Source organism: Myotis daubentonii, chromosome 14 (genome assembly GCF_963259705.1).
Source record: "Myotis daubentonii chromosome 14, mMyoDau2.1, whole genome shotgun sequence".
In the NCBI taxonomy this organism is placed as follows: domain Eukaryota; kingdom Metazoa; phylum Chordata; class Mammalia; order Chiroptera; family Vespertilionidae; genus Myotis; species Myotis daubentonii.
This window is the reverse complement of record NC_081853.1, coordinates 49,176,760-49,196,155: the sequence shown is the minus strand read 5'-3', so window position 1 is coordinate 49,196,155 and position 19,396 is coordinate 49,176,760. Positions and strand designations below refer to the sequence as shown.

At 43.7% G+C, this 19,396-nt stretch overlaps 1 protein-coding gene across 3 annotated transcripts in view; it reads right to left on the bottom strand.

Moving 5' to 3' along the window:
* Positions 1–19,396, bottom strand: part of STAC (SH3 and cysteine rich domain) — a 98,488-nt gene that overhangs the window by 21,160 nt on the left and 57,932 nt on the right. For all 3 annotated transcript variants that reach the window (XM_059664236.1, XM_059664234.1, XM_059664235.1), the window contains exons 3-8: positions 18,537–18,637; positions 16,980–17,061; positions 15,749–15,864; positions 13,530–13,608; positions 4,561–4,625; positions 2,916–3,004 (exon numbers count right to left, since the gene is read on the bottom strand). In XM_059664236.1, the coding sequence (XP_059520219.1) occupies positions 2,916–3,004; positions 4,561–4,625; positions 13,530–13,608; positions 15,749–15,864; positions 16,980–17,061; positions 18,537–18,637 (532 nt within the window). The remainder of the gene's footprint in view (positions 1–2,915; positions 3,005–4,560; positions 4,626–13,529; positions 13,609–15,748; positions 15,865–16,979; positions 17,062–18,536; positions 18,638–19,396) is intronic.

Here is a 19,396-nt window from a genome sequence, read left to right as displayed (position 1 = left end):
GTAAGGATGTGCAACTGGAAGTCGATAGGGAGATCCGGACTGCTAGCTGTTGGCAGAAAAGGCTTTCCTTACTATTGAGCAGGCATATGACAAATGCTTGCGGAAGGGATCTATGATTGTTGGGCCTTCTTTGCCATCAAGCTCACACTCCTAACATTCCCTGTACTCTCGCTTCTTTTGTTCTCTTTCCTGAGGACAGTACCCAGTGTGCTCCCTGGATTACAATGCAGGTGGATGAGAATGGTTATTTTGTTAAACAGAATTTGTTTTTCTCCTTTATGGTTTAAGGAGAAAACAATAATTCACAAAGCTCCAGTTCATTCACAGAATTATATGAAATCCGCAAAGCATAACCTTGCCCATTCTAAATCAAGTGCCTGGCTTTTAAAATGGGGACCTAGAATCTCTTGGCAAAAGAAAAAAAATGTAAGTCTGACTTATCCCTCTATTCTTGTAGTTGGTGTAATGCAGACATTCCCTCCTGGGGATGAATAGTCCTGTGTGCCTCGAAGAGGACTGTAAACGTTTGATTCGTGACCAGACACTCTGGCTGTGAAAGGCCTGTAACCCACTAAAATAAGCATGAAAAGTTACGACATGTCACATCAGCAACTGCCTGACCACCAACAGGCAGCTAGACGACATTCCTCAGTAACATTCTATATTTATCAGGAATTGTGGTTTTTTTTTTCCTCATCTGATGGCTTCAGACAATTTTCTAATATAAAACGGTGGGACCTGCACAATAAGAAATTGTTAAATCTGCCCTGACCGGTTTGGCTCACTGGATAGAGCGTCGGCCTGGGGACTGAAGGGTCCCAGGTTCGATTCCGGTCAAGGGCATGTACCTTAGTTGCAGGCACATCCCTGGTCGGGGGTGTGCAGGAGGCAGCTGATCGATGCTTCTCTCTCATCGATGTATCTGACTCTCTATCCTTCTCCCTTCCTCTCTGTAAAAAATCAATAAAATATATTTAAAAAAGAGAAATTGTTAAATTTAAAATTTTAGATACCCCAAATGACAATCTCAAGAAGAACAAAATATACTGTATTTATTGCAAAGTAAATATATGTCATCCTTGTCTTCATCAGCAGGTAGTCCATTGGGGACCGTTCGCTGAAGGGCAGATACCACCCCAGTGATGAATCCTAGGGGGGCTCTAACCTTCGGGGCTTGTTATATCCCCACTAGAACAGGCCTGCACTTGACAAATGCCATCTCTCCTCCTGCACCGATGCCAGACAGTTCAGGCAGTGTTCACAACTCCAGCTGGTGATTTCAGTGTGGCAATTCTTACCCAATGGTGGAGAAAACTCAGAGCCTAAACGTCTGCAGGAATCTAAGGAGCTGAGTTCCAGGCTCTGAACTGTGCTCTGCAAAGACCCAAGAATGACTGGGAGCAGACCAGGGCGGACACGGAACACAGCTGACCTCCGTGTGAGCCAGGAGGTACCAGACTCCGGCAGGATACACCCATCTGCTGTGGAGTCTCGCTGAATGCTGCGGCCTGAGGGCTGCTGGACTTGACCCAATAGCCTGTGGCACCAGGGATACAGGGTCTAACTGGAGCCTTTTGGGCAGCTCTGTCCTTTTGAGGGGCTCTGGGGAAGAGGGAGGGGAGCGGCTGATTCCACTGAAGTGGGGAACCACATTCAGGCAAGTGCACATGGACTATTTCTGGGACGTGGCACCAGCCTGAGGATGGAGAGAAGCCCACACAGCCTAGGGCGGAGGGACAGGTCCCTCTGGATGCCATTTAAGGGGAATGGCATGACTGGGACTTGGTCTGCATGGCATTCAGGCAAGGGGAATCCACCCCAAATGGAGGCGATTTCATTAAGACTGACATTTCAGTAGTTTTTAGTGTTAACATCTCTCCATTCTCTTTGGACTCGGAAAGAACCAATGTCTAAGGGCCCATTGGACGAGCAAAGCAGCCCTTTCTCCCCTGCTCTGGGATTGGGAAACTCCAAAGCCTTCTCCCCAGGCTACTTACGTTTTAGGGCCATGAGTGGAGGAGGGGAGCCAAGCCTTTCCTTGGAGACAGGCCAGTGAACACACCATATTATACAAATTGGAATAACTACCAGTTACTGAGTGCTCGCAATGACGGGGCACCATGCTATATGCACTACTCATTTCACCCTCACAAATACTGTAGGGGGAAGAGGTCATTCTTATTCTTTTACTAGAGGCCTGATGCATGAAATTCGTGCAAGGGGCTTGGCCCTCACAGCCCCGGCTTTGTCTGGAAGGTCGTCCGGAAGGATGTCCGGTCTAATTAGCATATTATGCTTTTATTATGATAGATACCTAAGATGTTTATAAAGTGCTTCAGGATATGAGCAGAGGACTGACTCTACACTGAAACGCAAGGAACAACAACTGTGGTCAAGAGAAAGATTCCCAAAGCTCACCTTACCGTCCCCAGGTGTCAGTTACCGTAAGTGGGATGGATCCTTGTGAGCCAGGCAGAGGTGCCCGTCTCCAGCAGGAGAAAGAAATGGCTTTAGTTTGATTCTTCAATCAATGCTAATTTGGGGATGAAATATAGTTTTTTGATTGCCTGGACTCCACAGGATGACAGGTGCATCTTATGCGCAACTTTCGTGAAAACTCCCATGAGCAGTTCTGTTGGCGGCGTGCTAAAACCGTGCTTTTTGAGGTGTGGACCTGGGTCAGCAGCAGCTTAGTCACCGGCAGACCAGTTAGAAATACAAATTCTCAAGCCCCGCCCCCGACCAGCTGACTCAGAAGCAGCAGGGACTGGCCCAGCAATCCCGGCGAACCAGCCCTGCAGGCTGCATGCACACTACAGTGTGAGAATTGCCCTAAATATCCCGGAGGTAACACAAATTGATTTATTCTTTCTTTCATTCTTGCTTTTTTCTTTTCTGTAAAAAAATGCTTTTACCTCATTTCCAAATCTTCATTCTCCTGTGGTACAAATTTGTACAAGGCAACATAGGTGTTCATCTGTAATGGGTCTTTGGAAAGAGGTCCCTGAAAGAGGAGATGAAGACAAGTTAGGGAAGGAAGGAGGAAGAAATGGAGAGAAGCAAGGGGAAAAAAAGGCAATGGTGAAGTGAATGCAAAGTAATTCAGTGTATGGCTCTTAAGGGTTAAAAGAGCTAAATGTTATTAAAGACCTTTTCAACCATTGGTTTATTTTTTTTTAAATTTCTTAGCTGAGATTGATTTTATTGCAAACCATTTAAAAACAATTATGTGGAGGTCTTTGTCAGAAATACTGTAATTTTTGCCCGACTGGTGTGGCTAAGTGGTTGAATCAAGAGGTCACTAGTTCAATTCCCAGTCTGGGCACATGCCTGGGTTGCGGGCTCGATCCCCAGTAGGGGGTGTGCAGGTGGCAGCTGATCCATGATGTGTCTCTCTCATCGATGTCTCTATCTCTCTCTCCCTCTTCCTCCGTTTCTCTCTATAAATTAATAAAAACATTTAAAAAAGAGAAATACTATAATTTTCTTCAAATAATATTTTTTATATGGTTGTTCATGAAAAGTGATACAGGATTGGCCCCAGGAGTGAGAATATCCTCTCTATAGAAAGATGGACATGTGAATAGGAGTAACACAACTTTCACTTCCTAAAATTCAGTTTTTTTTTAAAAAAATTATTTTTCAATTACAGTTAACATTCAATATTATATTAGTTTCAGGTGTACAGCATAGTAGTTAGACATGTATATAATTTTCGAAGTGATCCATAAAATTGACTTCTTTTCAGTAAGCCTAAAATTTGGTGTCTCAAGTATCCAAGGGGACCAGGTGTATATACAGGGCAATTAGTCCATTCGTTCTGTGAAGAAAGCACAGATTTTGCCATCAGGCAGATTTTGGTTATGTCATGGGATCACCATCTTCTGGCTGGGAAGCCGTGCAATAATGATGATAAGAACTACTGTTTTGATAACGTACCATGTGCCAGGCAGTGCGGTACATGCATGAGCATACTGGATCCTCACAACAGCCCTGTGAGGTGGATTTTATTGTTGTCCCCGATTTGTAGACTATAAAGAGTATTGTGTTATATAAATATTAGCTACCATTATTAACCAATTAAATATGAATGCTATATCAATGCTTACACCTTATAATACATATGATAAACTAACAATTATATAACATAACTGTATAATATATACACATGTATATATATAATATGTATAGACATATTATGTATTACATAATATATAATTCTATACTATATTGAAATACATTATGTAATAAATATATATTATCTATAAAACAAACAAAAGTTGTGCACAACTATATCCTTTTTATTTGATTCACTCTGCTATCCAAAGCTCAAGTATCTTTTATTTTATTCTATTGATTCTATCGATTTATTCTATTCTATGGATTCTATGCTAATTATATACAAATGAACATAAAAATATAATAACTATATACTTATGTACTATAAAATACAGCCGCTATATTATGTAACTGTATAATTTACATATGAGAGAGTCTCTATCTACTTGTGTGTAACACATATGTGGAAACAAACACTGCCTTTGCGAGGCCCATAAATACCTGGTGGTTTAAGTTCTTCGCTTGGTCTCTGAGGTCGTCAGTGCCATTTTCTGGATACGTAAACACTGAGGAGACAAGGGGAAGCAGGAGTTTTATGGATCCAGCCAGTGTTTTGGAAACATGATTGAAAACTTGGTTTCTTACTCCCTGTCACAGAGTCTATTTCACTTCTGCCTTTGCCTTGTTCTCGGTGGCCCAGCTTGCCTGTTGTCTGTGGGACGCCTCCCTGGCTCCCTGTGCGGGTTCTGCACTGCCTGCTCTGCGCGCTCACACCCTTGCACACGCCTCCACTGGCACATCCTCTCTCTTGCCTGGCAGTGGCGTGTTTACAACTGGGTCTCCCTGGGAAGTGCTCTTCTCATGAACAGAAACCGCGCCCTGCGTCCCTGTTCCATGTATCCAATCACTCGTTATGGGAAGGAGGGTGATGGAGGGCCCGATTTAATTGTATCCGAATTACCTTTTCTAAATACCGGGTGTTTCTCATCTATTGTCAATATCTTGTTTCTAGTTTGTTAATGTTATCTATATTCTATTTTTCAGATTAAAGTGTTAGTTTTAAATTTCAAAATAGTTCCTTGATCTCTTATTGTCAGTGCACTGAGGCAATTATTCGGATGAAAGAGTAAAAGTGTGGTTTCTCATTTAGTTTGTTCTTGGGCTGCGGAATTCTCTTCCTTTGGGTTTAAGCAGCCACTCGGTGGCCTTTGATAAGAACAAGGCTCTGACCATGGGCAGGCGTTTCTGCTGCCCATTGCACAGCTGCGGGAGGCCCCTGGTGGCTGTGAGGGCTCTGCCATGGCCCGTCCCAGGAGCCGAGTGTACTCTGGTGACAACGGCATGCCTTATTCTCACCGTGTGTCTCCTCCTTAAACACAAATGTGGCGAATGTTTCCAGGTTTATAGAGTACAGTTACGGTGTCCAAATTAACCCGCCATTGAGAAGACTCCACATTTAAACGTAACACTGCTTTATCCTTCCCTTTGGTCTCCCTGCAGATTATTGAGGCAATCTCGGGAGAGGAAGAGACACAGGCCACCCAAAGCTCTACCCCCTACTTCAGTCAGTGCCTCTCCATGTCCCTAAGAGGGACTCAGTAACTGGCGTAGAGAACACGCTTCAGAACAAGAGCCTGTAAATGTGCCGATGCTTAGCAAACATCTCTTCTCCAGAGCCTGTGGACACAATCCCATCATCCCTAGGAGGCCAAGATGCACTCGTCGGAGGAGCTCTGGTCGGTAGGTAAGTGGAAAAGGAAGGCCTAAACCTATGGGCCTTGTCTGCCCCCATATTTGGCCACTTGACAGTTGAAAATGAGTAGAGGCCAGGTGATATAATGTGATGACCTAAAATCTTGGTGTAAATATTTGATTCCCTAAGTAGAAAACTGGAAACTTCCAAAAGAATATTAAATTACTGAATGAAAACACACAAAGAGAATCTTCCTAGATTTGATTGGAGCTAAAAAGGGGAAGTACATAAGGTGCATAGGCAATGAACAGCTTGGATGGCATTTGCAATTTGGTAATTCCACATTATTTTAGCTTTTTATTGAATATCCCTTAAGTATCTGGTTTGAAATGTGTATCACCTTTGTGAACTACGTTAAAAATCACTTGAAGTGACCCCAAATGTGTTTTTAACTATATTGTTGCAAGCACAACTGAACAGTGCCAAAATGATTTTTAAAACCCAATCCTTGCCCTGGCCAGTTTTGTTCAATGGTTAGAGCGTTGGACAGTGGAATGAGGGTCTCGGGTTCGATTTCCAGTCAAGGGCATGTACCTCGGCTGTAGGCTCTGGCCCCAGGAGGGGTGCTGTCAGGGCACGTGTGGGAAGCAACCAATCAACGTGTCTCTTTCACATCTATGTTTTTCTCTCTTCCCCCTCCTGCCTCCCTTTTACTCTCTAAAAAATCAATGGGAAAAATATCCTCGGGTGAGGATAAAAAATAAATAAAACCCATTCCTTTCAGAATCAAGTCCATTTACCAAAAATATATCATACAACTTTTATGTTTGCTGCTTTAAATTTATTTTATTAAAAATAATTTGATTGCTAATTTCATTCAGAACAAGTATTCAAAGAATATATCCCTAGTGCAGGCATATTTTTAAAATTAAATTTATTGGGGTAACACTGGTTAATAACATTATATAAGTTTCAATTGTACATTTCTATACTACATCACCTGCATATTGCACTGTGTGCTCACCATCCAAAGTCTAGTTTCCTTCAATCACCATGTATTTGACCTTCTTTACCTTCTTCATCCTCCCCTACCCACTTCCCCTCAGGTCACCACCATACTGTTATCTGTGTCTCTGAGTTTGTTGCTTTCTGTTTTATAGCCTACACATGAGTGCAGTCATATGGTTCTTATCCTTTTCGATATGATTTATTTCACCTAGCAATATTTTCTGGTGTTATAGATGCAAAAATGAATCTTTAGTTTTGTCACATCCCCAAAGGACTGTCTTCTGTTCCTTTTCCATATTCTGTCTTTCTTTTTTGCTTTTCAGTCCTGTGAGGCCCATGTTCACTACTGTGTTTTCTAATGAGATGATTATTCTTATCTTTAACCTGATAATGCAGCCAGTGACATCATTGGCTTATCTAACATTGACCCAAATTTGCATCCCTGGAATAAGTCCAACTTGGTAATTATGCATTGTCTTTTCAAAATACATGATTGGATTCAGCTTACTAAGATTTTGTTTCAGATTTCTGCTTCCATATTCAAGAGGGAGACTAGTCCGTGAATCTCCTTTCTCCTACTGTCTTTGTTGGTTTTAAGGTCAGAATCATATTAGCCTCATAAACTAAATTAGACAATGCTGCTATCCTTCCTCCTGGCCACTTCTCGTCCAGAATGAGCTTCTGTAATATGGAAACTCTCTTTTCCTAAATGTTCGGTAGTGTTTACTTACACAGTTGCCTGGGCCTGGTATTTTCATAGTGCAAACATTGGAAATATTGATTCCATTTCTATCATAATTAGAAGCAAATCCAAGGTTTCTACTTCTATTACTTCTTGAGTCAGACTTTGCTCAATGGCATTTCTCTTGGTATTTGCCTACTTAAAAATAGTTTTAAAATGTATTGGCATGAAGTTGGCCATGAGATTCTTTTATTTTACTTTTGATCTGTTATATTCATTCTTTTTATTATTGCCTTTTGTTTTATCTCTCTATTTTATTGGTAAAATTGTAAAATGTTATGCATTTAATTTTTAAAGAGCCACTTGTAGGATTTATTATCTTTGTCATTTAATCATTTCGCTCTAATCTTTATTTGCCTTTCTTTTGTGGGCTCTATTTTTTTTTTCTGACTTCTTAAATATAATGCTTAGATGATTACTTTTTAGCATTTCTTATTTTTTAATTGAATAGTTTCAAAGGTATATAGTTACAACTTTAGCTGCATTCCACAGTTTTGATATGTAGTGTTTTCCCTTAGTTTTAAATATATTCCAATTTTCATCTGAATATACTTCATTTCTTTTTTAATACACAAGCTTTTTAAAAAGTTTATTTTAATTTCTCAAATTATAGGTTTTCCTACTTATCTTTTGACTATTGATTTTTTGGTTGTCAGAAAGATGTGTTCTATATAATCTTAATTTATGAAGCTTGCTTGTGGCCTACCAGGTGATCAATTTTTATAATTGTTCCAAGTGTTCTTAAAAAGAATTTGAATTGTCCATTTGTTAGATGGAGTGTCCTTTTTAAGTCAATTAGAATTGTCAAACATGTCCTCATTTCCTCTATGTCTATACTAAATTTTTTTGTCTATCCAACTTCCCAATGATTGAAAGGTGTGTTAAAATCCCTCACTATGAAGGGGAATGTCAATTTTCCTAATAGTTCTATCAACTCCTCTTTGAGTTTCTGTAATTTAAAGGCTACACATTAGGTGGATGGAAGTTTAGAATTTATATCTTCTGGTGAAGTTGATCATGTAATGATACTATTCTCTAGTGATGCTTCTTTTTTGGGGGTTCTTAAAGTCCACCCCCAATTAATATAGCTATATAATCTTTCTGTTGCTTAATATTTGTCTACAGTAACTTAAAATTAAAAAAAATTTTTTTAAATTACAGTTGACATATAATATTATGTAACTTCAGGTGTATAGCACAGTGATTAGACATTTATATAACTTTTGAAATGATCACCCTGATAAGTCTAGCACCCATCTGACACCATACATAGTTATTACAATATTATTGACTATATTCCCTCGGCTGTACTTTATATCCTGTGACTGTTTTTATAACCGCTATTTTGTTAATCCCTTCACCTTGGCAACCATCAGTTTGTTCTCTGTATCTATGAGCTTGTTTCTGTTTTGTGTGTTTTATAGATTCCACATATAAGCAAAATCCGATGGCCTTTGTCTTTCTGTGTCTGATTTATTTCACTCAGCATAATACTCTGTAGGTCCATTCATGTTATTGCAAATGATCTGGACACTAATTATGTGTTGCAAAAACACACCATAATATTTGCATTTGTAATTTGGGAATTGTCCACTGGAGGGGGACCAGAACCAGGGGCATCTGCCAACAGAGCCATTAAAAGATTTGCTTCCTTTTTTCTTTTCTTTTCTGGTGACAATTCAAAATTTGAGATATAGAACCAGTGCATACTAAAGGCAAGCCTCAATTTTACAAACATGAGCTTGCCATTTTTCTTCCTGGGCAGAATTTCTTTGCTTTAGTGCAACGCAAGGTACTATTCAGCTTTGTAATATCCTCAAGTGAATGTGATCACCCAACCCTTTTAAAAGAATAGTTCTAGGAATCTGTCTTGCTTATGTTCTCCCCGCAGCCCCCCCTTCTTTTCCAGGAAAGTTATGATCACATCTAGTTAGACTGAAATGCAATTATTGAAGGCAGCCAGTAACATCATTATTTGGCATTTCATGCTGAAATAGGCAGCCTAGATTTTTCTTCTCCCTTTGCTCATTACCTTGCTTCCCGTGGAGTCGCTGGCAGTTAAAGCAAAGGTGAAGACCAACAATTCTCCCCGTCTACATTTCTAATGCATCCAGCAGTAGTGTTGAAAACAACAACCAGAAACGCTCAGACCTGCCCAAGATCTTCTCTAAAGAAAACGCAGACTGCATTCTTGCCAGTAAAGAAATGAGCATGAATTGTACCCTCTTCTAAGGTGGCTTTGGAAATACTCCTCCAGGTCTGACTGGTGTGGCTTAGTGGTTGAGCGGCGACCTATGAACCAGGAGGTCACAGTTCGATTCCCAGACAGGGCACATGCCCTGGTTGGGGGCTCGATCCCCAGTAGGGGGCATGCAGGAGGCAATCAATCAATGATTCTCTCCCATGATTAATGTTTGTATCTCCCTCTCCCTCTCCCTTCCTCTTTGAAATCATTAAAATTATATTTTAAAAAATAGTTCTCTGGGATTTGACATGGTGCCTGGCTTGGCAGAAGTAATATCTGTGTGCACTGTGCATGTTTTAGAACATAAAGGAAACATGTAATGCAGAACTGCTTGTGACTGGAAGCTCAGGCGCTGCTTCTGCAAAGCCAGCACCATCCTTGCCATGACAGTGAGAGGACTAGTGAGACCTGGGACCCCGTAAGCAGGGGGTTTTCTCTGTTGTTTCTCAAACTGCATGGACAGAGGATTAAATCAAATCAAAGAAAATGTTCTGAAGCAAACTGCTGCATAATTAATCTCTCCTGCTTCCAAGGGTGCATTGTAAAGAAAGCTACTGCTGATCAAAGGAATGGCTAATAGATCTCCAAAGCTTTTTAGAGGTTTATTGCTTGCTAAGTTCTGTAACAGATTCCTTTGAATAAGTCAGTAAAAATGCCCCTTCACATAAAAGAGATGGTGAATAATCAACGTTGAGTCTTTGAGTGTGTTACTCAGTGCCTTAGTTTCTTTATGTAACAGGGTGTGTTGTGTGTAGGGGGAGAGGGGGGTTTGTTCCATGATTTCTAATCCTGCTTCTTGAACTTTAATAAGATTCATATCAGAGATTCACATATAAATTCTGATTCTGGTCCTAGCCGGTTTGGCTCAGTGGATAGAGCGTCGGCCTGTGGATCAAAGGTTCCTGGGTTTGATTCCAGTCAAGGGCACATGCCTCAGTTGCAGGCTCCTCCCAGGCCCAGGCCCTGGTCAGGACATGTGCAGGAGGCAACCAATCAATGTGTTTCTCTCACATTGATATTTCTCTCTGTCTTTCCCTCTCTCTTCCACTCTCTCTAAAAAAATCAATGGAAAAATATCCTTGAGTGAGGATTAAAAAAAAAAAATCTGATTCTGCAGATGATCTGGAACAGCCTGAGATTCTGCGTTTCTAACGGGCTCTCAAGTGCTGCCCAGGTTGCTGGTCCAGGGGCTATACGTGGAGTAGTGAGGCTCTAGGCTTCATCCCTGACACTTTATGACCTTGTGATGACTTAGTTAATAGCAATCCTACTTCATATTGATGATTCCTATATGAATGATGATTCCTTCACATTATAAAATCCTGTGAAGACAGCTTTTGGAGTAAAGAAACCCCCCGACAAATAAAGACCATAACTATTAAGGGAATGGGCGAATGACAGCTTCAGTAGAGCTGGACCAGGATGACGGAGACAGAGAGGCAAGGTGAGGGCACATACTGGGCAAGAGATTGAAGAGCAGCAGATAAGACCTGCTGACAGATCAGATAGGAGGCGTTAGAAGAATGGGGAGTCAAGGCTGATGCCCAAAGGTTTGGCCTGATCAACTAGTAGAATAGAGTTCCTATTTACTGAGCAGAGGCAACCTGGGAAGAGCCGGTGTGGGTGTGTGGGTGAAGCAATCAAGAGTCCAGTGTTAACTTAAAATGCCTATTCCACATTCAGATGGCCATGGCCAGTAGGCTGCAGGGGTCTGGAGGCAGCAAGGAAGCCTAGTGCTGGAAACGAGATTCCAGAGTCATCAATGCATACATGGTATTTTCTTCAAAAAAAAATTTTTTTAATTGATTTCAGAGAGTACGGGAGAGGAAGATAGAAACATCAATGATGAGAATCATTGATTGGCTGCCTACTGCATGCTCCCTACTGGGGATGGAGCCTGCAACCCAGGCATGAGCCCTGACTGGGAATTGAACCATGACCTCCTGGTTCATAGGTCAGTGCTCAATCCCTGAGCCACACCGGCTGGGCCATTCTCATTTAAAGATGAAAATATCCAATGGATTTGGTGATAGGATTATCCTCACTTTACAGATGAGTCCATAGAGGCAGAGAGAGGCTGGGTCACTGCTTCACAGCCACGTGATCACCAAGCGAAGCCCAGCAGGCTGTCTCCAGAGCAAGGAGGGATCAAGGACCAAATACGTCCGGTGTGGTTAGTGAAGAGGAGACCATCACATTGTTGAGAAGTGTCAGGTAAGGGGAGCAGGCAGAAGGCAGACTCAGGGACAGAGCAGCCGACCAGACCTGAAGCATGAAAATGCAGGCACGTCTGGTTTATATCTCAGTCTCTCGTGAGTTTGTTCTCCAGATGCTGAAGGACTTAGGGTTGCTGTCCAGATTCAGTTGCTGGACCTGTAATGCTGGACAGACTTGGGCTGGATGGCCCTGCCGTGTCTCTGCTTGTTGTGAGGGTCCCCTGGCCGTCGCACTCTTTAATTTGGCTCTCCAATGGCTCTGCTAAGTGCTCAGTGCATGTGTGCATTGACCTGAAGGGCAGTTTTCCCCTCGTAGTGCAAAAGAAGCCTTACCCTCGCTGTGTGCTTTCGCAGATGTGAGCAGGCTTGGAAGGAGGCCCATGCTATTTAGGAGGGCGGGTCATGGGAGAAGCTAAGCATGTGCTGCCTTCAGGGACTCACAGAGGCACAGTCCCAGTGAGACAAGGGGCACACGGGAGTTCCTAGAACTGAGGGAGGGGAAGTGATACCTTGTCAGACAGCCACTGACAACGCAGCTGTGGGATACCGTTTCCGGTCTGAAAGAGGCAGGGCAAACAGTCAGGTGGGAAACCGATTCAAGGGGCACATCCCCACGCTTTCCATGCAGGCGCGAGTCGGGCGGGGTCAACTTGAGGATTCACTCAGCCCAAGTGCATGACTCAAGTCGGTACATGCAGCCGCACTAGATTATGAGCGACCCGAGGACAGCATTGGTGACCTAGGTACCTTTGCAGGTGATGGCAAATGCTCCAGAAATTTTTTTTTGAATAATGGAGTGGAGATTGAGTAATTTCCAGTATTCACATTAGAGAGCATTGGCAAGATGAATTCATAAAAGGCTCATTTTGTTTTCTTAAACTCTAGTTTAAGAGGCAGCTTTTTCTTAATGTTAGGAAGCAATATATGTAGTTAGCATCTAATAATTATTTTAGAAATCATTGTAACAGGGCATAAGTAATGAAAGAATAATAGTGTGGTGAAGGCTGGGGGTGGGGACAGGTGCGGATGGATGGGGGTCATGGGGGGAAAAGGGAACATCTGTAATACTGTCAACAATAAAGATAAATTTTAAAAAAAGAATGTTTGGCTAGGTTGCACATACCAGAGACTTAGTTTTCTCTGCTGGGGAGGAGCCAAGTGTGAGGCCCCTACTCCCCTCCCTGGCACCACCACCCACCTGGTTCAAGTACTTGAGGTGTAGCCTGGAGTAGCTTCTCCGTGGCTTTGCTGATGTTACAAAGGTCAGTGGGGGAAATGATGCATTAACAAAAAGTCTGGAAGTGACTCCTAAACCCCATTATGTTAAGCCCATAAGGCATGAGAATGCAGGAGACAGAACGCAAGGAACAGTGTAGTCAAATCACTGACACCCACCAGCAACGATGCCCTGTTTCTCTGCAGAATGCTGAGCACTTGCCCCGGTTGAATTCCAGGGTGAGCAGAGAAACCAGGGGACCGGACATCGACTTTCCCTGCCCCCTGACTCAGGCTAATGCGATTCACCTTTGTGCCGGGTCCTGATTTCCCATTCATTCCCTCACTCACCGCTGTTGCTGCGTTTCCGTAGGTCGTACCCATCTCCTGGCCCGTCGGCTTCTTCAGGAACCTCCACCAGGTCTGAAGTCTTGGAGAAAAGAGGGAACAGCATGGGATGAGCAATGTCACATCACTGGGCCAACTGAACAGAGATTTCCATGTCTGAACATCGAAGGTAGGATTTGCAGGACACTGTCCTAAGAATCCAAGCACGGCTGTCTTGTCTGCCTGGCTAACTTCAGAGGGTGTGCGTTCCCTCTTGGGCACCGTCCCTTTTGTCAGATTGCCTCTCTCCTAGGGCCAGATGCCCCCACTTCTCTCTGCCTGGCTCCATAAAAGAGGAATTTAAGGGGCCTCGATGGAGAGTCACACTTTGTAAACATTTTATGTGTATCTTATCAGAGGAGGGCAAGGCTCCCTTCCTACCTCTCCCAGTCCGCTCTAGAGCACTTTAGCGCCAGTCTCCAGAGACTAACTTTTATTACAAAAAACTTGTCTAAGGTTTTTCTCAGCCTTTCTTACTCTCATGACACCTCAGAAATAAGAAATGTCACAGGGTCTCCAAGTCCTCTGCATCCTGCTCCTTTGAAGCTCACTATTTCTGAACAAAAGTTGCTATTGTGTTCATTTAATTTTATGAAACTGAAGACTGTTCATGAACCGGTCAGCCAACTCCCAGGAAGTGTTTTGAATTTGGTTTCAGCAGGCCTTCCCCAAGCCATCAAACCTTTTATATTCTAGAGCACTTGAAAGCCATTAAAGGAGACATAACGATTTAGAAACAAGCCAGGCAGTGACTTCCCAACAATGTAAAGCAAATGCCTCTCTAGCCCTGGGAGAAAAGCAACCTGTGGGCCCGAGCTTTGCGATGTGGGAATATGTTAGCTCGCGGCCATAACACCGCAAAACCGGCAAGAGGCTGAAATGCATTATGATTTGCCCCTGCAGAAAGGAAGCAAAAGCATTTTAAAGTACCAATCAATCGTTTCTGTTTTCTTCCATCGAGTCCAGTTGGACTCCGGGGAAGGAGTGAAGTGACAGATACTTAAGCACAGTTGGATTTATCGTGGTCTCCCTGCAGGTCTCAGAACAATGCTGTCACAGAGCAAAATTCCAAGAAATCTTCCCTGATGGAACCAGTGCCAGGAAGCGTAAGTGGACTGTGATAAATGGACACCTTATTGACATTCAGAAAACGATGCTCTTTGCTCCTAAAACCAGCCTGTAGGGTCCAGACATTGCTAGCAACAAAGCTATTTTAGACATGAAAGGGAACTGGACAAATGGGCTCTCTGGTGGTCTTGCTGCTTCTTGGCTTGAGCCCAGAATGTGGAGGCCGAAATGGCCATTGCCTGCTGGGAGTGCATCTGCGGCGTCTCCTCCCACAAGGGCCGCGCCATGGGGTTGATGAGGTCAGGCCATGTCTGGGGAAGCCTTTCTGCTCTTCCTTCCCGGCTGGCTTTGCATCTGCCTTCCACACAGGCCAGCCTCGGGCGGGCACGGGGGATGCATGAGCTGAGAGGGGCTGAGGATGTGGTGGCTCACCCCAGAGATGTGAGAAAGGCCTGCTCAGGATGCAGGGCAAGGTGAGTGGACAGAGGTCCCCCTGCTCTGGCCAGCGCTGTCTGTGCTTTTCTTTTGGATTGCTGGGTGGTGTCCACACAAAGTCTTGACATGCACAGAGCACTCATTTCCAGCGAGGTAAAACATAGGAGAGGGGCGTGGGAGGGGTGACTGTCCCATGGAGAGAAGCCCCCCTAAGTCACAGGTCAAGCACCGCTGGGGAGGGTTTTTTTTTGTGTGTGCGAATCCAAGGGTATACCTTGCCTTAGAGAGAAAGGATTGAGGAAATGTGAGAAATGGCTGTATTGTTGAACTGGGATGGAGCTGGAGGGAAAACTGGGCCCAGCTGGGACTTCCTGCTTCTGCCCATTGTTTGAGTTAAAACTTTCTGTGTTGTTCACATGTTATCTAACATTGGTGGCTAGGGGCGGGGGGAGAGGAGAAGTATACAGAAGAGAAAGTCAGGGAACACGAAGCCAAGAGCGAGGTCTTTGAGGGGGGGGAAAGTTAAATGATTCCTGGGTGTTGGCAACAGAAAATTAACCTTCAGTGGCCCAAAGGCTTTTGGGTTTCCATTTGGAGGCTGCCTGACTCACAACAGCCCGGCCCTGATGATGCATTTAGGTGGAACCCACCCTGCCCAAGGGCACCAAAAGGACCATTACAGAGGTTCTGTGGGGGGAGTCCGAGCCACTGCCAGAGCTGCTCTTCTTTGTCCTCTGAGCCAGGGAGGTGCCGAAGCGGAGGGCCTCGTAGACAGGGTCCACCTTATTGCCACAGGCTGCAACGGAAGAGAAAGCTCATCTGAGAGAAAGGTTTCAATTCACTGTCAGGACTGCAGCCAATCACCTTTCACATATCCTGGGCTGCATCATGCATCGCCTATTCCATGCACCTGAGAAGCGGGTGCTGCTCAGACCCACTGCCCCCTGGGAAACTTGGTTTTTGAGGTCAAGTTTTCCTCACAAGTGTGTCTCCCATGACATGTGCCCATTTGCTAGGGACCCCGACAACACCTGGCACCCTCTGCTCCCAAATGCTTCCTGATGGATTGATTTTCCTCTTTTTTTACATTTTATAATCCACCCCCCAGACTCCAATTTCAAGGTTCTTTCCAAAGATCATCTTTACTTAATCGAGTGCGAAGTGAGGCTTTCCCAGGTATGAAGCCTTTGAGACCCGAAGTTTGCAGGAGGAAGCAAGTGTTTTTGAAAGATCTGGACATCCCCAGGCTTCATGAATTGTAATGCCAAACATTTTAGTGTATACATTTTTAGTATAAAACTTGCCACTCTGCTCCCTGAAAGACAAACATCGATGTAGAGATTTTGTTAGGGAGAGAAAAATAGAAGTACACTGAATGATATTGTTAAAGAATAAATTCAGTGTCTAAAAATATAAGGCATTTTTTTGGTCTCAATGGAAGAATAGCTGATATTCACTGAGTTCCTTTCAGGCATTGGTCTATAATTTATATTTTACAACAATTATAAAAAACAGCCATTACTGTTCTCATTTTATAGGGTTTGACAGGGTGGGTAGCTTGTGCAGACACACATTGGTCAGCGGGGAAGCTGGGATTTGAACCAGGTCTGTGGAATGCCGTACCCCATGCTCTTTCCACTCCATCATGCTGCTGATGGATGGGGTAGCATATCAGCAGCCTTTGGGATTTGGGTGTTGTTTGAGCTTCATTAGGGAGAGGATGCATATTCCTGCAGAATTGGGTCCCATCTTATCTTTCCCTTCCAGCAAAATACACAATCATGACCCCATCAGCCACCAAACAAATGCACACACACACCCCATGGGTTCTGCAGTCCTGGGAGAACAGCAGCCATGAATGCTGACATTGCTGCTCAAAACCCAGCTCAGCCCATCAATGTCCCAACTCACCAATGGGCATAACTTCTTTAATGCATCCAAATTGTTCATGAATGAGCAAGGGGGAGCTGTAGTAACGCCGAAACCCTTTTGGCTGGGGAGAGAATGAGAAAGAGAAGGGCTTAATGTCACTGATGAGAGGAAGAGAACCACATAAGAACTCTAAAAATCAAACCAGTTGATTTTTCTAGGGGCACCTCCTTGTCTCCCTTTAAGATGTTGACTTGTGCTATCGAATACCCTTGGAGGGTGGCAATAAGCAAGCCACGCTCCATCCAGAAAGCGAGACTTAGCTTTGCCCTTCCCTGTCCTGCTTCTTTCCTCTCTGTGGCCCACTGCAGCCTCCCCAGTGTCTGGGATCTTCATTATCTCCCAGGATACCATGGACCATTATGCCTTATTTCACTACAGCTCATTATTGTGGTTGGTTAAAATCAGCCTCGGAATGGGAAAGCAGACCCCCAGGGGTTGGCTTAAAGGCCTTTCTATGTCTGATTGAGCTCTACCAAGAACCATCTGCTTTGTGTTCTAGATTCCATTCTGTTTTCTGACTTCTCATCCATGGTCTTTGCCTTGACTTGTGGAAATAACCTTTGGAGGAGGAGGTAGGGTTTTAAAGAAGAGGACATTGTTAATCAGAGTAAGTTGATGAACTCTCTAAGAACTTGACTTACTGTATTCCAGTATTGAAAGAAAACGTAGTGGCCCAGCCTCTACTAGAATTCCACAGTCCTCTCCAAAGTTCCTGGCGGTGGCATCTCCTTTGTTTGGACATTGCCAGTGACAGAGGATGGATGGGGGAGCTCTCACTAACCCTGGAGGTAGGTCTTTGGTGACTTCATCTCTGACTGTTAAGACTTGGTACATACTGATCCTAGGTCTTTCTTCCTGGAGCCACAGAGTACAACAGAATCCCTCTTCTGTGTGACACATCTTATTATTATTATTTTTGAAGTTAGCTGTCATGCCCTAAGTATCTCCAGGGTAGAAATTCTTGGTTCCTTCTACAATTCTTTGGCCATCCTAGTTTTGAAATCTCTGGGTTGCTTTTGAGTGATGTGTGGCACCAGTGCTGAAATGAAGTCCACACTCTTGAGATGGTATGATCAGTCCAGAATGGGCCAGGGTCACCCAACCTCCCTTGGCTGGGCCACCATGAGTATTAAAGTGCTGTAGATTTTTATTACTCTCTCTACTTTGGGGACGGTGGTTAATCTCTCTCCTACTTATGACTCCCATTGAGCTGTCAGCCAATTAAGTACTAGAATGACCAGCCACCCTAGTTTGCCTGGAGCTGGGATATGGTTCCTAGAGTGCTTAACTTTCACTTTTAAAACCTGGAGAGTTCTAGGATGTGGGACTTCCCGTGCTAAAGCTAGGACAAGTTGGTCATTATGTGGAGCATTCATCTCTTGGGCTGACAATGCTCCTTCTCTGCTCTGTCACTTTGCCAACCAGGAAGCCAAGCTGGCAGACCAGGGGTTCTAGGGCTGCCTTCCTGGTGTCCAGTTCTCACGGGTGCTGCAGAGGAGGAGTTTGAATGGAGTGATCTCAGGGGCAGGCCCTTACCAGCTTGCCCATGCACCGCTGGGGTGCTAGGCCATCCATGCACTTGTGGTGGATGCTCATCTTACAGGCTTTGCAGCGTAGTCCATGCTTAGCATTTGTTCCTGTCAGACATACAGTGAGCTTTGGTTAGGATACACCCTGCCCTTTGCTGGTGACTAGTATGAAATCCCTGGGAAAGTGATTACTTCCATAACCCAGGGAATTCTTTTCTATGACCTTTGCATGAACCTTTCAAAAAGGGCAAAATATTATGGTAGATTCTTTTCCCTTCCCCCCAATTTCTACCTAAGGTGTTAGCTTTGGTCTCCCCACCCCCCTTTTCTATTCATTACTCTAGAATATCTTAGCTGCCTCCACTTTCATTGTTTTCTCAATTCAAGGCAGAAAATTCCATTTTCTTTGTTCTTTATATAGGTCACCTGTTTCTGCTCTTCTGCATGTGCTACTGAGTAGTGTGAGTCTTGAATGATTTGGTCGGAACCCACTTCTAACTTTATCTCAGGCCAACCCCCTCTTGTTCACTATGCTCTAACCACATGATCTTCTTCAGGTTCCTTGAAAGCACAAGCTCTTTAATGCTTTAGGGTCTTTGCACATGTTTCTCTATAAGCTTAGAATGCTGATTCTATCACTCTTCACTTGTCTTGCTACTCCTCATCCTTCAAATCACTTGTCATTTCTTCAATGAGGCTTTCTTGGAAACATTCCCCTTCCATTGTCTAAATGATCTTTTTCCTATTATTCTTTTTCACAGCACTCTGCCACAGTATTTCTAAAATCACATTTATTTATTTTGAGAGTTTGTTTCGGTCTGCCTTTTTCTCTGGACTATGAATGCAATGAGGCTAAGTTTGTCACTG